Source organism: Sapajus apella, unplaced genomic scaffold (genome assembly GCF_009761245.1).
Source record: "Sapajus apella isolate SASKATOON/1434 unplaced genomic scaffold, GSC_monkey_1.0 scaffold4, whole genome shotgun sequence".
Lineage (NCBI taxonomy): Eukaryota > Metazoa > Chordata > Mammalia > Primates > Cebidae > Sapajus > Sapajus apella.
In genome coordinates, this window is record NW_022436944.1 from 2,723,294 (window position 1) to 2,742,016 (window position 18,723).

Sequence of the window (18,723 nt, forward strand, 5' to 3'; positions counted from 1 at the left end):
AGTATTCAAAACCAATTTAAAATGAATTATGTATAGCTGATGCCACTACTCTTCTCCTTTACTATAAACATGCATATTAAGAATCATAGAATTTTAACATTGGCAGGACATTGGTGACTTAACTCTACAACAACTTCATTCTATTACTGAGGAAAAAGAAGGTGAAGTTTCTTAGTTGTGAACACTGAATTGGATAGTGTCAGGCAGCCAGGAGGTTGGGATTCTTGGGCCTGTGTTATTTTCCCCAAACTACCTGAAAATCCTCATTAAATTATCTCTTGGCAGCATTTGTTTCTCTTTGTCTGTCCTTTATTCTCTTTCTCTTCTTTTTTTCCTTTTGAGCTGAACCATCATCAGTCCTATTTAAGATATATTCCATAGATTTAATCTGAATTCTAATTATGAAATGGGGTTGAAAAGGAAAATCTAGAAATCTAATTAGAATACTCATATGTATCATCAAAGATTTCTTTTTCTTTCTTTTCTTTAGCATCCAGTCATGCACCTTTCCACAGATCCGGAATCTGTTTTAATCTGAAATCTGTTTATTGATTTTACTGTCTTTAAAAATTTCCCATGAAACCAGGCATGGCTTTTGCCTGTAGTCCTAGTGACTCAGGATGGTGAGATGGGAGGATCATTTCAGACCAGGAGTTTGAAAGCAGCCTGGGCAATGTAGCAAGACCCTGTCTCTTAAAAAAAAAAAAAAAAAAAACCCCAAGTATTTTGTTAAATAGTACAGATGTGTTCTCTGATTTTCATGTAGAAACTTTAGAGGTTGCCAATGAATTCCTATGCATATACTGATGTAAGCCAGGCATATCAAATTCAACTCTTCTTATAATGGACTAAAAAATTTATCTTGGTATATAACCCTTAACATTTTTCTCATGTAAATTTTATGAAATTATGAAATAATTGATAGGAAAAGTGCATTGTTATTATTATATGCTGTCTTGGATGCATTTGTTTGTGTAATTCAGTCATTTAACATTTAGCAGGTGACCACATTGTACCAGACTCAAGAAAAGGTGATAATTTGCAGATCATAAAGAAGCTGACTTTCTCATAAGTAGCCCCACAATGTAGTCGTGGGAGTGACAGATCTATACCCTAAGTATTATGAAAAGACTGTGGACAGAGATAAGCCTATGGCCCTATGGGTGACTATCCCATAGGATATTTAAACTGGACATCCAGAAACACCCAAACTGCCTGGGGAAGCCTCCTGGGACGATGGTGAAGGCAGATGCCAATCTTCCCTTTACCATTTTGGGTGATTCTGTTGACATGATGCAGGGCGGTGTAAGTATCTCAGGGTCTGCTTTCCAGAATAAACATTCAAAAAATCCTCCAAATCCTCTTTATGTCACATCATCCTCAGAAGTCTCCTGCTATCCACCCTAAAACCCACACTTCCATAAATACTATGCCCTTTCTTTTTTTTCCCCCTTCAACTTTTAGGTTACGGGGTACCTGTGCAGGATGTGCAGGTTTGTTACATAGGTAAATGTGTGACATGGTGGTTTGCTGCACAAATCAACTCACCACCTGGGTATTAAGCTCAGCATCCATTAGCTGTTCTTATGACATTCTCCCACTCCTCTCTGCCAACCCCACGCCCTTTCTTAAAGGGTGAAGAAAGGATAACTCTTATATTTGACCTTTGAGGGTCTTACCCCGTGATCTCAGCCTTCTACTCTTGAAGACTTTTACATGCTGTGCAGTGATAGTGATTAAAATGTTCCCCTTTCCCCCAAATCAGGCAGTGCCAAATATCTCAGTGGGGAAGATACTCTATTCAGAGTCATGTGTATTTTTCATAGCAGATCATCAGGAAAATATTCATTTTCTGTAGCCAATATGAATAAAGGAAGTATATGGGCAGATCTCTGTACCTTTCTTTCAATTTTGCTGTGAAACTAAAAGTGCTATTTAAAAAAATAAAATATTTTAAAAAAACTATACTTTCACTTTCATCCCAAAGGAGAGCTTGAAGTCTCAAAGTGAAATGAGAATGTAGGCCATCACTAAGAATTGTAATCAAACTGATGAAGCAGATTTTAGATGCCTAGTGTTGACCTTATCCCCAGTGCTGACTTCATCTTCATGGTCTTTTAGGAGTAACATCTTTTTCACTTTCCTCAGTGGCAAATGTAAGTCATTAAGTAGTTTGGCAGTAGTGGGAAATAAAATTGTAGGTAGTCAGAGATGGCACTGGTGGGTGGACGGGGTTTTTTTTGGAGGGGAACTTTTGTTAGGCCTTAACATGCAGGTGGTGGTGAAAGCAGGCCTTCTAACTGTGACCTCTAGCTACCAGCAACCTGTTTCTTATATTAAATGTTCTCTGTTCTATCTTGATAACACTATCAAACATTAGACATGTATAAAACAGAAGGCACAATGGATTCTCACTCCGTCCGCTTTGGACCTGGATCCACATTTCACACAGTAGCTAAGCCAGAAATAATGGCACCTTCCTTGGATCTGCTTTCATAGTACACTTTGAATCAGTCACTCGGGAATTTTGATTCTGTTTCCTAAATATAGTTTGCTTTGGTGCATTCCTTGCCCTGTGTCAATGACTACCACGTGTGCTTGAGTATGAGGTGAGGTTCCCTTTTTCCTGCAAAATTACTCCTAAGAGAAGAGGGAGTCTTGAGGTGGGGTCAGCGCACAGCGTCTGCTCTTCCTGGGTGCTTTCTGCATGGCTTTATTTTAAATAGAGCATTCGTGAGGAAGACACATTAGCCCCACATGACCCTGTTTAATGCGGTTATGTATCTGACAAAAATCTTTTTTTAAAAGGGTATGGCAGCTTTTAAAATAGTGTGGGAATTTATTCTTAGGAATGTGTCCTCACGGTTGTAAAGTGTCTTTGTAAACAAACCTTTTCACTAAAAACAAAACAAAAAGCCCCAATACATTCAAATTAGGGATGTAGAAAGCATGAATGTGTATCTATATTACAAATGGAAATGCCAACCATCCTGATTTTTACCAAATCCTATCTCAGGCATAGGACAGGATTTCCAGTGATGGCACCAAACAGAGATTCCATGGATGCCTTACCTCAGGTGAAGGTGGATATGCTTCAGAAAACTTTCAGAGGGCTAAAAACCTAACCTGAGTTGATGTAGACACAGATGTCAGCCATGTATGTGCAGAGTGTGGACCAAGTTTAGGGAGATGTGGATATAGAAAAAAGTGGCATATCTAAATTTCTCATATTTCACTATTTAGTTATATAACTAAAAATAACAAATACCATGATGTGATATAAATAGGTAGCTCCTTCATACAGTCTCTAAATTGTTTGGTAAACGTTGCTGAATTATACATTCACAAAAGTACATGAATCATAAGTAAACAGCTCAATGAATTATTACAAAGCAAACAGTGTAGCCAGCTCTCAGACCAAGAATCACAACATCACCAGCATAAGAATCAGAACATTACTGGCGTTCAAAAATGCTCCCTCTTACTCTCTTCCGGTTATTGCCTGACTGCCGCCCCCACATGTACTGTGTAAACAGTATCTTGTCTTTTATCATCAGAGATCAGATTTGTTTACGCTTGTTTTTGAACTTTTTATAAATGCAGTCATTCAGTAAGTACCACTTTGCTGTCTGGCTCCTTTCCTCAATATTATGTTTGTGAAATTCATCTATGAATCCTTTAGTTTGTTCACATTGCTGAATGATACTTTGCATTTTGAACAACCATAGCTTACCCATTCTATGATAGATGTTTGTGGCAGCTTCACGTTGGGGTTATTATGAGGAGTGCTCTCCTGTATGACTTTTGGTGAATAAGTGTCAAGTACTGGGTTGGGCAGGTGCCTAAGATTGAGATTTATAGGTCTTAAGGTATTCCTTCATCAGCTTTAGTTAACACCGTCAAGCTGTTTTCTAAAATGGTTGTATCTTTTTCACATCCATTGGCAAAGTAGGAGAGTTCCTTCCTCCACATTCTTGCCAACTATTAGTATTTTGTGTCTTTTTCTATATTAGCTGTTTTGATGGGAGAATAGTAGTAGTATTGCACTGTGATTATAATTTGCATTTCCCTGATAACTAATTTAGTTGGGCACTTTTTCATATATTTAGTGGCCAGAAGGATATCTTTGCCCTGTTTTTTTTTTGCTTCTCTAAAATTTTGTATATTTGACAAAAAAAAATCAACTCTTTAATATGCTCCCTTTATTGGCAAAACTGAAGATTACCTTATATTCAGACAATATGGAAGTTTAACCTCTGTCATACTTTTTTTAGGTTTCTGCGATGACCTGCTAATGAATCTATTAACCTCTGCTCTCTCCCAGATGCTCTATCTTCTACACATATAAAGTTAATTTTACAATCATGCACATGTGATTAAGTCATTTTTAGCCCTATCTCATTCATTCTTCCCTGCTGTGATTATCCACCTTTCCATCAATCCTGTGCTAAACATAGTATTGACAGAACTCCTCTATAAAATCTCACAGGGAGCAGGTGAGGCCCTCTTTTAAACTTTCAGATTGCCAGTAAATTCAGATTCAATAGATTAGGTCTGGGCCCTGGGAATCTGTGCTAGTAACAAGCACTCCACATTCTTATTTTAGGAAAGTTTGAGGAATACCACAAACAGATTACTTTTTATTTTGTTTCAATGTTCACACACATTCCCTCTCCACCTTCTAGATTTTTCCTTCCTCCATTGTCATCTGTCAACATCCAACCAAATGTCACCCCTGGAAGTCTAACTTGACTCTTCCAGGCTGAGCACATCACTCTAGAATCAGATCTTATTTCTGATCTTCCTCACAAAATATTACATCATTGGCCTTCCCCATCTCAGCCGATAACATGCAGTAGTTTGATCTTCAGCATAAATGTAGAATCTGAATATTTTATGACCTCCACAGCGTGCACACTGGTCCTCTTCTGCCATTACCTGCGTGCCTCAATTACTGCAGAACTAGTTTTATTGCTTGCATCTTGTACCCATGCAATCAGAGGGATCAATATTTTAAAACCTAAGTCAATGTCATGTTTCTGCTCAGAACTCTGCAATGGAGCTGGCATGGTGGTATGCACCTGTAGTACCAGCTAACTGGGGGGCTGAGGCAGGAGGATTGCTAGAACTTAGGAGTTCAGGCCTAGCCTGGGCATCATAGTGAGACCCCATCTCTAAAAGGAAAAAAAGAAAATAGTTCCCTATTTCTCTGAGAGTAAAAGCCCAAGTTTTCAGTGGGCCCTATGACACCCATTGCAATATGCCCCCTTCCCTTCCTTTATGCGTTCACCTTCCAGGCTCACCCTGCCTCAGTCACTCTAGCCTGCCTGCTTCTCTGAAGACATCCCAGTGTGCTTGCACTGTAGGGCTTTCATATGGGCTACTCCCTTTATCTTGGAGCAGTCTCCTCCTAGAAATCTGTAGTACTGACTGACCCCTTCACTCTTGCAAATCTTGGCTCACATGTCTCCACTGAAATATCCTCTGAGTGAGGCCTGCACTCATCACTCTATTTAAAAATGAGGCCTGGCCCATTCTCTCCACACCTCCAGCCTCTTTCAATCTCTTTTACTTTGCTTCTCTTTTTTGTAGCAATAATTATCTTCTAGTATATTTTTATTCTGTTTATTATTTATCATCTGTATCTCTCTGTCAGAATAAAATTCTCCCAAAGGCAAATTATTTTTTACTGTTTTACTTACAGTATGTCCCCAAATATCAAAACAGTGCTTGGCATATCGTAGGGGCTGAGTTAATATTTGTTTGATTTGTTGAATGAAATATTTGGGATGCAGTAGTCACCTTAAGTAAGACTATTTATGATACCTTAAATAGCATCTTTTCACAAGCCTTACTTTTATGAAACCTTTTCCAAGATATGTTACATATTTTTATTTTGAAGTGGAACTTGAAATTGGGAGTTTGAATGAAGGTGAAGTTAACTTGTGTGTACTGCTACGTTGATTTGAAGGAAAAGCTAGTGGTAGTTAGGCTCATTCCAACCTATGCGATATGGCATAAAACTTCTAGGGGCTGATACTTTAGTACTGGATTTTAGGTTGTTCCTTTTTGCTAGCATTATCTGCAGTGTCCATAAAGGCAAGTTCCTATTAAAAAATCAGACAACTTATGGAAATTAGATGTCTTTCAGGTTTGCTTCGAGCACATAAATTCTGAAAAATATTCATAGTTCAAATTTAAACAGCAGTGTGCTTTTGCATATTTTATCCATCTTAAGGGCATTCTTACACATGTTTGCATCAATTTTGGGGAGTGAGAAACAACCCCCTCTTCTCTCACTTCCTCTCCGCCCCTCTTATTCTCTTGTGCATAATTTTCTGAAATACTGTGATGCTGTCCAGCTGCAATCTGACTGCTAGATAACAGGAATATTACTCTACAGGTTCTATTTATAGACATGTAATTTTATTTAACTTTTACTTCTATTACTGTGAGTCCTTAAGTTTCCAATATATATACATGTACACTTATACATGTCTCTGGGAATATAATATTTGCTTTGTAGAGTGCAGCCTTTTCATGGAAGAGGAGGATATTATTCCTCTCTGCTCTCATAGAGATTCTGTTCAGGAATCTGCTGGCTCAGCAGTTCATTATGTCATCCCAGCCTGACTAAACTTCAGTGATCTCTAGTTGTCTTAATGTTTGCCTGTCTTAGCCTCCTCTCACAATCTGGATTTATTCATGGTAAGCTTTTTTATGAGAGTAACTCCTACACTTTGGTGTTTCCCAAGGTGCCTAGACCACTGCTGGGTTGTAACATAATAGTTCGGAGCAGCTAAGAGAAGAATCCTTTCATGAGAATTGAATAGACTTTACCTGATAATGAGAATGATTATTAAGTAGCTCAGCACTTGAAAGAATGCCAAAAAGAAGAACAGTATGAAGAAATGTGTCTTAAGTCAGCTCATACAATACTTATTTGAAAAATGCCAAATCTCAATTAGTGGCATGAGGAAAAGCCTGGGTATAGTTTTATCCACAAAAGAAAAGACAGTTAAGAACCAACTCAAGTCATGGTTAAAATTTCCATATAAACTACTTTACGAACTGTATGCATTAGGAAACTTAAGAATAGACACTTGTGTGAACTATTACAGGAACTTTATTGTATAATAAAAAATACTGCACTTGCCATACGGTAGAAAAATGCTTAATATGACTGTTCCTTTTTCTCTCAGCATTTTGAAAGTGTCCATATTTCAGGACTGTTTAACTAATGTTAATCATATGAGCCTACACTTCAACAGATAAATTTAATTTCTATTATGTTATCTGTCTGTTTTCTGGGACATGTGGTACTAATAAGCCTACACATTTGGGAATTTAGTTTAAAAAGTGCTGGGGCATAAAAGATGGTAGGCAAGGGAGGAAAAGAATGAAACATCTTCCAAGTACATTCATTCATGAACAAGTGCTATTGAATATCACTAGATATTAGGAACTGAGGGATTGGGACTGAAGGGCTGGGACATAGATGAAAAGGAAAAAGATACCTAGTCCCAACCTTCAAGGGACTTAGTTGTTCGTTACTTCACTCACTCACTCATTAATTTATTCATACAGTATCTATTAAATGCCTTGATATGGTTTGGCTCTGTGTCCCCACCCAAATCTCATCTAGAATTGTAATCCCCATGTGTCGAGGGAGGGGCCTGATGGGAGGTGATTAGATCTTGGGGGTGGTTTCCCCATGCTGTTCTCATAATAGTGAAGGAGTTCTTGTGAGATCCTATGTTTTAAAAGTGGCACTTGCCCCTTCCCACTCTGTTTCTCCTGCTACCATGTAAGAGGTGCCTTGCTTCCCTTTCACCTTCCACCATGACTACAAATTTCCTGAGGTCTCCCTAGCCATGTAGAACTGTGAGTCAATTAAACCTGTTTTGTTCATAAATGACTCAGTCTCAGGTAGTATCTATATAGCAGTGTGAGAACGGACTAATACATGCCTACAATTCAGTGGTGTATTAGTCCGTTTTTATGCTGCTGATAAAGACATACCCAAGACACACATAAAGGCATACCCAGCACACTAATATAACCATGGTGTATTAGTCCGTTTTCATGCTGCTGATAAAGACATACACAAGACTGGGCAATTTATAAAAGAAAGAGGTTTATTGGACTTACAGTTACACATGGCTGGGGAGGCCTCACAATCATGGCAGAAGGTAAAAGGCACAGCTCACATGGCAGCAGACAAGAGAGCTTGTGCAGGGAAACTCCCCTTGTTAAAACCATCAGATCTCCTGAGACTTATTCACTGTCATGAGAACAGCACAGGAAAGACCTGCCCACATGATTCAGTTACTTCCCACTGGCTCCCTCCCACAACATGTGGGAATTCAAGATGAGACTTGGGTGGGACACAGCCAAACCATATCATTCCACCCCGACCCCTCCCAAATCTCATGTCTTCACATTTCAAAAACAATTATGCCTTCCCAACTGTCTCCAAAGTCTTATCTCATTTCATCATTAACTCAAAAGTCCACAGTCCAAAGTCTTATCTGAGATAAGGCAAGTCCCTTCTGTTTATGAACCTGTAAAATCAAAAGCAAGTTAATTACTTCCTAGGTACAATGGGTGTACAATCATTGGGTAAATATACAGCCATTCCAAATGGGAGAAATTGGCAAAAACAAAGAGGCTACCCCATACAAGTCTGAAATCCTGCAGGACAAACCTTAAAGCTCCAAAATGATTTCCTTTGATTCCTGTCTCACATCCAGGTCACACTGATGCAAGAGGTTGGTTCCCATGCTATTGGGCAGCTCCAGCCCTTTGGCTTTGCAGGGTACAGCCTCCCTCCTGGCTGCTTTCATGGGCTGGCATTGAGTGTCTGTGGCTTTTCTGGGTGTATGGTGCAAGCTGTTGGTGGACCTGCTGTTCAGGGATACAGAGAATAGTGGCCCTCTTCTCACAGCTCTACTAGGCAGTGCCCCAGTAGGGACTCTGTGGGGGCTCCAACTCAAATTTCCCTTCCACACTGCCCTAACAGAGGTTCTCCATGAGCACCCGTCCCTGCAGCAAACTTCTGCCTGGGCATCCATGTGTTTCCGTACATCTTCTGAAATCTAAGTGGAGGTTCCCAAACCTCAGTTCTTGATTTCTGTGCACCTGCAGGCTCAACACCATGTGGAAGCTGCCAAGGCTTAGGACCTGCACCCTCTGAGGCCACAGCCCAAGCTCTATGTTGGCTCTTTTCAGCCATGGATGGAGTGGCTGGGATGCAAGATACCAAGTCCCTAGACTGCACACAGCACAGGGACCCTGGGCCTGGCCTGTGAAACCACTTTTTCCTTCTAGGCCTCCAAACCTATGATTGGAGGGGCTGCTGTGAAGACCTCTGACGTGCCCTGGCGACATTTTCCCAATTGTCTTGAGAATTAACACTCAGCTCCTAGTTACTTATGCAAATCTCCAGCCAGCTTGGATTTCTCCTCGGAAAATGGGATTTTCTTTTCTATTGCATTGTCAGGCTCCACATTTTCTGAACTTCTATGCTCTGCTTCCCTTTTCATACAGAATGCCTTTAACAGCACCTGAGTCACCTGTTGAATGCTTTGCTGCTTAGAGATTTCTTCTGCCAGATATCCTAAATCATCTTTCTCAAGTTCAAAGTTCCATACATCTCTAGGTCAGAAGCAAAATGCTGCCAATCTCTTTGCTAACACATAACAAAAGTCACCGTTGCTCCAGTTCCCAAGAAGTTTCTCATCTCCATTTGAGACCATCTCAGATTGGATTTCATTGCCCGTATCATTATTAGCATTTTGGTCAAAGCCATTCGATAAGTCTCTAGGGAGTTTCAAACTGTCCCACATTTTTCTGTTTTCTTCTGAGCCCTCCAAACTCTTCGAACTTCTGCCTGCTACCCAATGTCAAAGTCATTTCTACATTTTTGGGTATCTTTTCAGCAGCGCCCACTTTACTGATGCCAATTTACTGTGTTAGTTCATTTTCACACTGCTGATGAAAACGTACTCAAGACTGGGCAATTTACAAAAGAAAGCGTTTATTGAACTTACAGTTCCACATGGCTGGGGAGGTCTCACAATCATGGCAGGAGGTGAAAGTACACCTCACATGACAGCAGACAAAAGATTGTGCAGGGAAAGTCCCATTTTTAAAACCATCAGATCTCATGAGACTTATTCACTATCACGAGAACAGTTCAGGAAAGGCCTGGCCCCCGTGATTCAGTTACCTCCCACCAGGTCCTTCCCACAACATGTGAGAATTCAAGATGAGATTTGGGTGGGGGCACAGCCAAATCATATCACAGGGATACGATAATGAAATAAAGTAATTCAGAAGTTCTTGCCCCCAATCAAGCTTCTAATCTTTTGGGATAGACAGGTAATAAATAAGTAAAAATAAAGTAATGCATGATTATCAGCACTGAAGAGAAAAATAAAGTAGGAAAGGAGACTGAAAGTATTGAGGGCGGGAAGCTGGTTGCAATTTTAGACCAGCTTCTGGGTGTGAATGCATCTTTCTAGTGAGGATCCAAAGGAAGTAAGGGAGCTAGCTGTTCAGATACCTGGAGAAAGAGCAGTGAGGCTCAAGGAAAGGCAGTAGGAGGGGCTGAGGGAAAAGCGTGCCTGGCATGTTCAGGCCACACAGGGGGGCTGCTGGGCTCAAGCAGGATGAATGATGGGGTAGGGCCTTGTGAGGGCCTTGTGGGGTTTCACTCCCAATGTGGTGAGAAGCCACTGGGAGATTTTGCCCCCAGGCCTGGGCCTTGAATGTGTCGAAAGGGTTAATTAAAAATTAAATTCAGCCATGAAGTATGAGGCAAACTCAAAAGATTGAATTTTATTGGGGGCATGAAACTGGAATTGAGTGAGAAGTAAAAGCTGTGTAATGGTTTAGGAGTCATTTGTGAAAGGTTGTAGTTAAATTTTGAAGATGGATGCAGAATTCTGAGGAGACTTTTTTGAAGGAAACGAGAGGAGGAACTAAAGTCTCTGCTCTAACGTTGCCCTTCCCAACTCCTGGGCACTGGAGGGAGAGTCCTGTGTGAGCCCTAGAGCGGTAATAGTGGTCCACCTCCTTTTTCCTTTTATTTATTTCTTTTAAGGGGGTTGTTTTCTAGGAGATCTCTGGTATTCTTTCTTAGGCTTCTTGTAAGGTAAAATTATGGAAGAAGGAAGGAAAAGTAATTGGAAGAATGTATGATGTTGACTTTGTGTTGACCCACTAACTCATTCTTTATGGAGGAAGGAGTGGGCAAGTGGCTGGCCTCCACCCCCCCTCTGGTGATTTAGAATGATAATCAAAAACTGCTGTAAACACTGTATGTAATAAACCCTCAAAAGTATCGAGGTCTCAGACCTATATTAATTTCAATTTATTCTCCTTTTTGTGTCATCTTTCTTACTATTCTGCTTAAACATTCTTCAATCACAATTGTCAAAAGCATACTTTGTTCATTTTAATTTTTGTCACATATAAGAACATAGAGGAACTTGCAAATCTAAATGTTTTCACAAGTTGAATTGTGTGACTTTCGTACCAAGCCTCTGTTTTTTGTTGTTTGTTTTTTTAAAAAATAAAACATTATGTTATAGTCAGGACCCAAACCAAAATTTCATAGGCTATTTCTTCTGCCAGAGAAACATTGCCCTCTCTTGATTTGAGATGTCAAAACACTTAGCAGTGTTTTCTGCCTAATTTTGGAGTGTTGCTTTCTGATTCTGAATTGGAGCAGTTTGCCCTGAAATTGCATAGATACGCATTTTGCCCATAAGTGAATGCATACAGCTGATTTCTCGTGTGACTTTCAGATGGAAGTCAGAGTTAAAATGGAAAATTGCTGTAGGAAGCTGGCACGTTTTTAAACTCCTGAGTGCTTTTTTGGGGAATAAAACCTCTTTCCATTCCTGGCTGAATGGAAAATATTAAACTCCTTTTAAGTAAGCAGGAGAGGAGATGAGTGTTAAGAGTTTTCATCTTTTTCTTCTGAGTTCTTGTGATTCAAATCCTATTCCTGTTGCATTGTTATTCTGCATTAACGATCTTGACTGCTGAGATTGAACCATTATTTTTATACTTTTTTTAAAAAATTTGTTTGGTGCTATGAGAATATTCATTATATAGCTTTTTGTTGCAGAGATTTTAGCAGCATTAGTTCGTCTTGACTGATGGCCTTGACTTCAGAGTATAAATAGAAAAATAGAGATAGGTGACAAGGATTGATTAGCAATCCTCCTTCCAAGTGAAACAGTAAACCCAGCTAGATAAATCACAGCTCAAAAGCCTGGAGAATGCATGGTAAAAGAAATAAAGGTAGTGTGTCTGTGTGTGTATGGGCTTAATAGCGAAGTTTTCTAAAAGAGTTACAAGCACAAAAATTCTATCTGGTCTGTTCTACCTTTTAATTTTTATTTTTAAAAACTTACGGGTTTAAATAACCTATGGAATTATAATTTGCTTTTTATTTTATTTAAATAATTTTTTTAAGGAAAGAAAACTGAGGCCGGGCACGGTGGCTCACACCTGTAATCCCAGCACTTTGGGAGGCCAAGGCAGGTGGATCACGAGGTCAAGAGATCGAGACCACCCTAGCCAACACGGTGAGACCTTGTCTCTACTAAAGATACAAAAAATTAGCCAGACATGGTGGCAGGCACCTGTAGTCCCAGCTACTCAGGAGGCTGAGGCAGGAGAATCGCTTGAACTTGGGAGGCAGAGGTTGCAGTGACCCGAGATGGCACCACCGCACTCCAGCGTGAGACTCCTTCTCAAAAAAAAAAAAAAAAAAGACCAATGTCATTGCCTTTTAAAGTCAGATATATGTGTGTATGTAAGTGTGTGTGTGTGTGTATACATATATATGCACACACACACACACACATAGATGTATAATTACTTTACTTTGTTATTAGATTTTAATCGTAGGGTTGAAAGGGTTCAGGAGAGATCACCTGATTTTTTTCTATGGCACTTTTAAGCTCTTTAAACATTTTAATAGTGTTTACTCTGTGCCAGGCAGTGTTCTTAGCAGATGATATATATGAACTCATTTAGCTCTGACATTCACCCAAAGAGATATATCTATTATTATCCCCACATACCATACAAGGAAAATGAAGTTCACAGAAGTTCAGCAGCTCACTCCATAAGAAATGAAGCTGGGATTTTAACCCAGGCATCAAGGCTGTGCCTTCAGCCCTTGTTACTGGTACCTGCCTCTTTCCCTGTCTTTATCTTCTTTCTAGACTTTTCAGTTCCAAGGGCCAGTTTTCACTCTGACTTTCCTTCACCTGATGTGGTTTCTTCAGCTTATAGTTTAAGGCTTCTTTTTCAGTTTGATTTTCTTTATTCTTTTCTTGAGCCTGATGAAGAACAACGCTTCTTCACCTCCCCATCTGTCACTGCTGCTCCATTCTTTTACTCTCCTCCTCCTCGGTGAATATTGTCCAACCTTCAAACCATTTGTGAACTCTTAAGTTATATTACATCAGGATCAGAAGCTGCTGTTATAATGGCTTGTCCAGTTCTGAGTAAGATGGTATTAATAGCACAATTACCTCATAGTTTCTACATATATATCCTCTATTCCTGTTTGCCACGTCTTTTTTTCTCCTGTATTTGCAAAAATACATTCTTCTTGGGTTAAGAGTTTGCTCTGAGTGATGCCATGCTGTGTATTCATGAATATTTCTCAGCTTATCCAAGACCTTTGAATTTTAATCATAGTTCACAGATATGCATGCCTTTATATGGACATTTTGTAGGATTTATTCAGGTTATTTATGAAAGTTTTAAACTCTGTGTCCCAGGATCTCCTGGCTCTTGAGACACACTGCTGTTAATATGCTGAATGCATAAATTTCCATTTAGTGTAAAACTGTCAAAGACAGTTGTATGATTCGGTTTGATAAATGGGTACTTTGGGCCAGCTGTCAGGGCATTATCTTCCTGGCTAAATCCCAGGGAAGAGAATAAAGACTGAAATACCATCCAGCACCCAGCACCCTTCACCCATATGCCCCACACACCCTCTCTCCTTGGTTTCATCTGGCAGAGCCTCCACTCTCTTACTGAAGATGAAATTATGCTGATGAGTTCTATCCTTCCTAAGCCAAAGATAATTATTACCTATTCCCTAGTACCACATAGCATTAAGTTTGCAAAAGTGAGTTTACCTTGCTTGCTGCATTTTATTAAGTAAACAATAATTCTATGAAATTGTAATTTGTAAACTCAGCTTTTTCCCTTTATCCTTCTACACTAATGCTTAACATTTAGCCTGAGGTGACTGGAGTGGGTGATGAACAGTCTGCCTTGTATGTCCCTTCTTGACTATGCTGCTGGGAATTATTATCATTATTATTATTATACGTGTTGCTAGGTTAGAGTTGTTTCCCCCTATACTGGACACTTGCTGCTGTAGGATCTTGGATATTTTGCCTGTTCCTTTCTTCGAAAGTTTTGCATGCTTGCTGAAATTCAGTCTATAATGTATCCATTTAGTGCAATCAGATTCCCTCTTAACTGGCATATTTATGCCATTATGACTTTCTACCTAGACTGTGAGAACTTTGGCTACTGGATTGGCGGTGAAGAGACTATTTTTCCTTCCATCTGGGGAGCTTATGTGTTCCTAAGCATCCCATTCTTGCCTCTGTTGTGTCATGAGAGTATTGTAACTTCGCTCTTTCCCTATATGTCTCCTCCGCCTGAATGAAATTCTCGAAGACTGTGAGTGCACAGTTCAGGGCTTGGCTTCCTGATGTTCTATAGGGCTAATCTTATGCTTTCCCTTTCTAATTCCGAACTTAAGATGGTGCTATTACTAGCAATCCATAGAACCTCTTGGTTTTAAAAGGTTTTTAATAATTGGCCAAGGGGCTTATATTTCATACACGTATATGTTTGAAAAGATATTACTTCTTACCAGTAGACTTGCAACCAAACTTTTTGTAGCACAACTACTTTTAGTCCAGTTTCACACTTCTGTCCAGGTACATAGCAGAGATGCCATAAATACAGTTATACTGAATTATTTTATAGTAATAATGCAGGGGGGAAGCTCATCTAGTGAGTGGAAAGGAACCCTGGTAAGGCAGGGAATAGAGCAGGGATTATTGCAATGACTGCCTATGGATGAGGGGAAAGATAAGATTAGGGTAGGTATTTCATTGGAGGACCACACTGTACCAATTGGAGTGGTCACAGGCATTCTAGTAGTTAGAGATGGAGATGTTAGCAGAGGTGTGAATAGAAGTAGGGTCTAGGATGATAGCAGGCGGAGTCCTGAGAGTGGAAGTTTTATATGGGATGACAAGGGACACAGTGTGGGGAGAAGGTGTAGAACTCAGGAGATGGTGGCCACCCTAGAAGGAGGACAGTGGTAGTTGGTTATTGGCCACCGTAACAATGGAGAAGGGGCAATAAGAGAGGCAGGGAATCCTTTCAACAGCAAGGGGTTGTTACAGGGATGGGGAAAGGAAGTTTTCTGGGACCCCTGGACTTTGGCGTAGCCAGTAGTGTTGGGGCTGTTCTGTGAATTGTATATAGTCAACCAGTGATCGATGCTTAAATTGTATGTATTCATGGGGAGCTTGTGACTGGCCAAAAAATGGAGTAACAACACATTTGGCTTAACTTGCCAGGAATGAGATCACATTTGACCATAATGCTGAACAAACAGGATTCAGAGGGCACATCAGAATTTTTATTTACTCTGTTCTCCTCACCCCTCGGTGCCTATTCAAACCACTCTGTGGAGCTGTGTTTTCTGTTCCTGGATGAAATCTTAGACAAACTTGTTTGCTTCACTGACTTCTCTCAGAAGCAAAAAATAGTCCAAAACTTGTATTCATAAACACAGTCTTGGTTCATTAATTGTTATGTCTGGTCTAGTCCAGGATAATTCATTCTCAAAGGTAAGTCTTCTCCCTCCCTCCCAGCTCCTGCTTGCTGTAGGTGTGGAGCCCGCACTGGGAAGGAGAGTTGTGATAAGCCTCTTCTCCCTAGCCGTCTCAAGAACACACCTGCTCTTCCTCCCCTACTCACCAGGCTACTCTGGATTCTTCAGAGCAGACTGCGTGGGGAGGGAGGATAAAGGGCAGAAAGGTCTTAACAGAACTGAACATTGGCTTGCTCCTGGGTTCTTCTGGCTGTGGCTGATGGTGAACCCGACTGGCTTTTTTGTGGACTGTTTTATAAATTATCTGGAGAGTCTCTCCCTTCTCTTATTTCTGTACTTCTCTAGTCTGTTTTCCTTGACGTGGGAGGAGGGAGGAGATAAACCTCCTCTTTCATCCCTGTGGTATGCTGCTGAGGTCTCCTTATGGATCCAGGTAGCCTAAATTCAGATGCAGATCATGTTGACTTTGCAGTACTTATGGAATATTTAGGAGAAAACACCTTTCTGTTGTCTGAGAGAGAAGCCAGAGGTGGAAGTATAGATGTGGGGGGTAACTGCTGTGCAGATGGTGGTTAAAAGTCATGAGATTGAACAAGATTGCCCAGGAAGAGAGGGAAAAAAAAATCTTAAAAAGATACTTGCATTTAAGAGTTGTAGAAGGAAAGGGAGCTGGCAAAAAAAGGTGGAAGCATCATTGGCTTTAGAAAAGGGCAGGCTGGATGGGAGTCAGCCCAGAATTATGACTATTAGTATGTCTGTTCTTTACCTGGAAAGGGAAACTTAAAACACATATGTTTTTATTTAAATTGTATAAAGACTCTATACTGTTTTCTTTCTATTTTGAAAATTGAAGTTAATTTTACTTTTAAATTTATAATTCTGTAAAGATAGAAATTTTAACTCTTTTTTTTTCCAGTTGTGTATGAACACAGATCAAGATTAGAGAAATCCTTGCAAAAGGAAAGACTTGAACATAAAAAAGCAAAGGAAGGTAAGTAAATAATTTGTGTTGTGTTTTACCCATACTCTTCTTTGAAGTATTATGTACTTGGTTTACTTTTTCTTTGTTTTTTTGTTTTTTTTTTCTAAGATATTTCTCAAATCAACCCAAAGTCAGATAGGTGGACCGAGAGAGATATGTCAAGTAATATGTTATGCATTGTGCAGTAATTCCTGTACAAGATTGGATTTAAAATATTCAGTTTGTGCCACGTTGTGATAGCTCATATATACTTATTATATACTGGTCATACTTATTATTTCAGGAATAACACATAATTTTTCATCTGAGTATTAAACAGGCATATTACTTACACCTGGAACTTCGGTCTACAGATGAGGGGGAATGGGGGTTGAGGGGTGGGGAAGTAACAGCATGCATTGTCCAGAATATGACAGATTTTATACACACACATATATATTTATACCATAATGAATTGATCCCATTGTCCGGCATACTTTATGTTATACACCTGTTTTTATCTTGTGAAAGTTTTTATTGACACATCAGTTGATTCAGTTCGAAAGTTAACATTTAGGACAGCCGCTAGACAATGCTCTCAATTTTTATCAGAATTTTTCCATAAAACACAGGCCTTATGCAGCTCATAATTTGAAGTTATCTGCATTCTAATATTTATTTATTCATGTTTTGTGTCGAATCTTGAAATTTAAGTTAGGTATTCTGTCTGCTGACCTTGGTGGGAAGGAAGAGGATAGCAGAAGAGGGGCAGTTGCTTAGGATGTTTTACTGACCCTTGGATTAAGCCTGTGTGAAGAATAAAAATTCAGCATCATTAAAATACTTGGCTAGGATTTGGATTCTCCTTGTCTGATTCAAAGGCAGAGTGATTTTATAGAGCCATCTAGTGGATAATAAAGTTTTCAAAGCATTAAAGATGGCTTGGCTGGTTTGATTTCTCTTTTCAGGAACTGAATGATTTTAGTGTGCCATCTAGTGGATGGTGATAAATCACCTTTGTCTTCAGATGTGCTTTATTTTTTCCCTCTTTAATTTCAAGGAGAGTGAATCACAGGGATATAAACAATTGGCTATAATATGGATTTTGTTGATGCAAGATTTACAGCTGTAAGGTAAAGAGGAAATTGTATGTTTTTTTCTAATTCTTTCTAAAGCAATGAGAGGCAAAATGAAGTATAAAAATCATCAAGTAGATTGTTTTAAACCTAAAACACTTTTGCAAGCCTGAGTAAAGTTTGCCTTTATTTCTTTAGATATTTAGAATATATATAATGAATTATCACTTTTTTTCATCTTGTATTTTCTAGATTTTCTTGTTTATAAGTTAGAAGCACAAGAAACATTAAATAAAGGAAGGGTAAGTTTTTGTTTTGTTTTTTTTGGGAGAGGGGGTTTCCTTAATTTGTTTTCATAAAACTTGAAAGAGAGAGAAATATAGTTGCAAACTCTTTTACTTTGTTGATCCCTGGGATTATAGGACTGAAATACTTTTTTTTTCTTGCCACCAAGAAATTATAAGAGGAAGACTTTAAAAATTGTTGTTTCAAACCTTACCTTTACTTATCACATTATTGATAATAGGGATTAACTGGGAATAACCTTAATGTACAACTATAAAAAGAAAATTATTTCATTTACTTGTTTGCAGTCTGTCTTTTTTATAGAATGTAAGATTTATTTTCGTTTGCCTTCGCATGTGTAACATCCAACAGAGGACCTGGCTTCCAGTTTGCATTTAAGAACATTTGTGGAATGGGTGAAGGAATGAATGGCATTGACATTTACAAATATTTTAAAGTCCAAATTAACTGGAGAAAAGCAAGTCTTTTTCTTACTC

At 39.2% G+C, this 18,723-nt stretch overlaps 1 protein-coding gene across 6 annotated transcripts in view; it reads left to right on the plus strand.

Moving 5' to 3' along the window:
• GOLIM4 (golgi integral membrane protein 4) overlaps positions 1-18,723 on the plus strand; it is an 85,877-nt gene that overhangs the window by 34,442 nt on the left and 32,712 nt on the right. For all 6 annotated transcript variants that reach the window (XM_032261230.1, XM_032261246.1, XM_032261225.1 and 3 more), the window contains exons 2-3: positions 16,821-16,895; positions 18,194-18,243. In XM_032261230.1, coding sequence (XP_032117121.1) covers positions 16,821-16,895; positions 18,194-18,243 — 125 coding nt within the window. The remainder of the gene's footprint in view (positions 1-16,820; positions 16,896-18,193; positions 18,244-18,723) is intronic.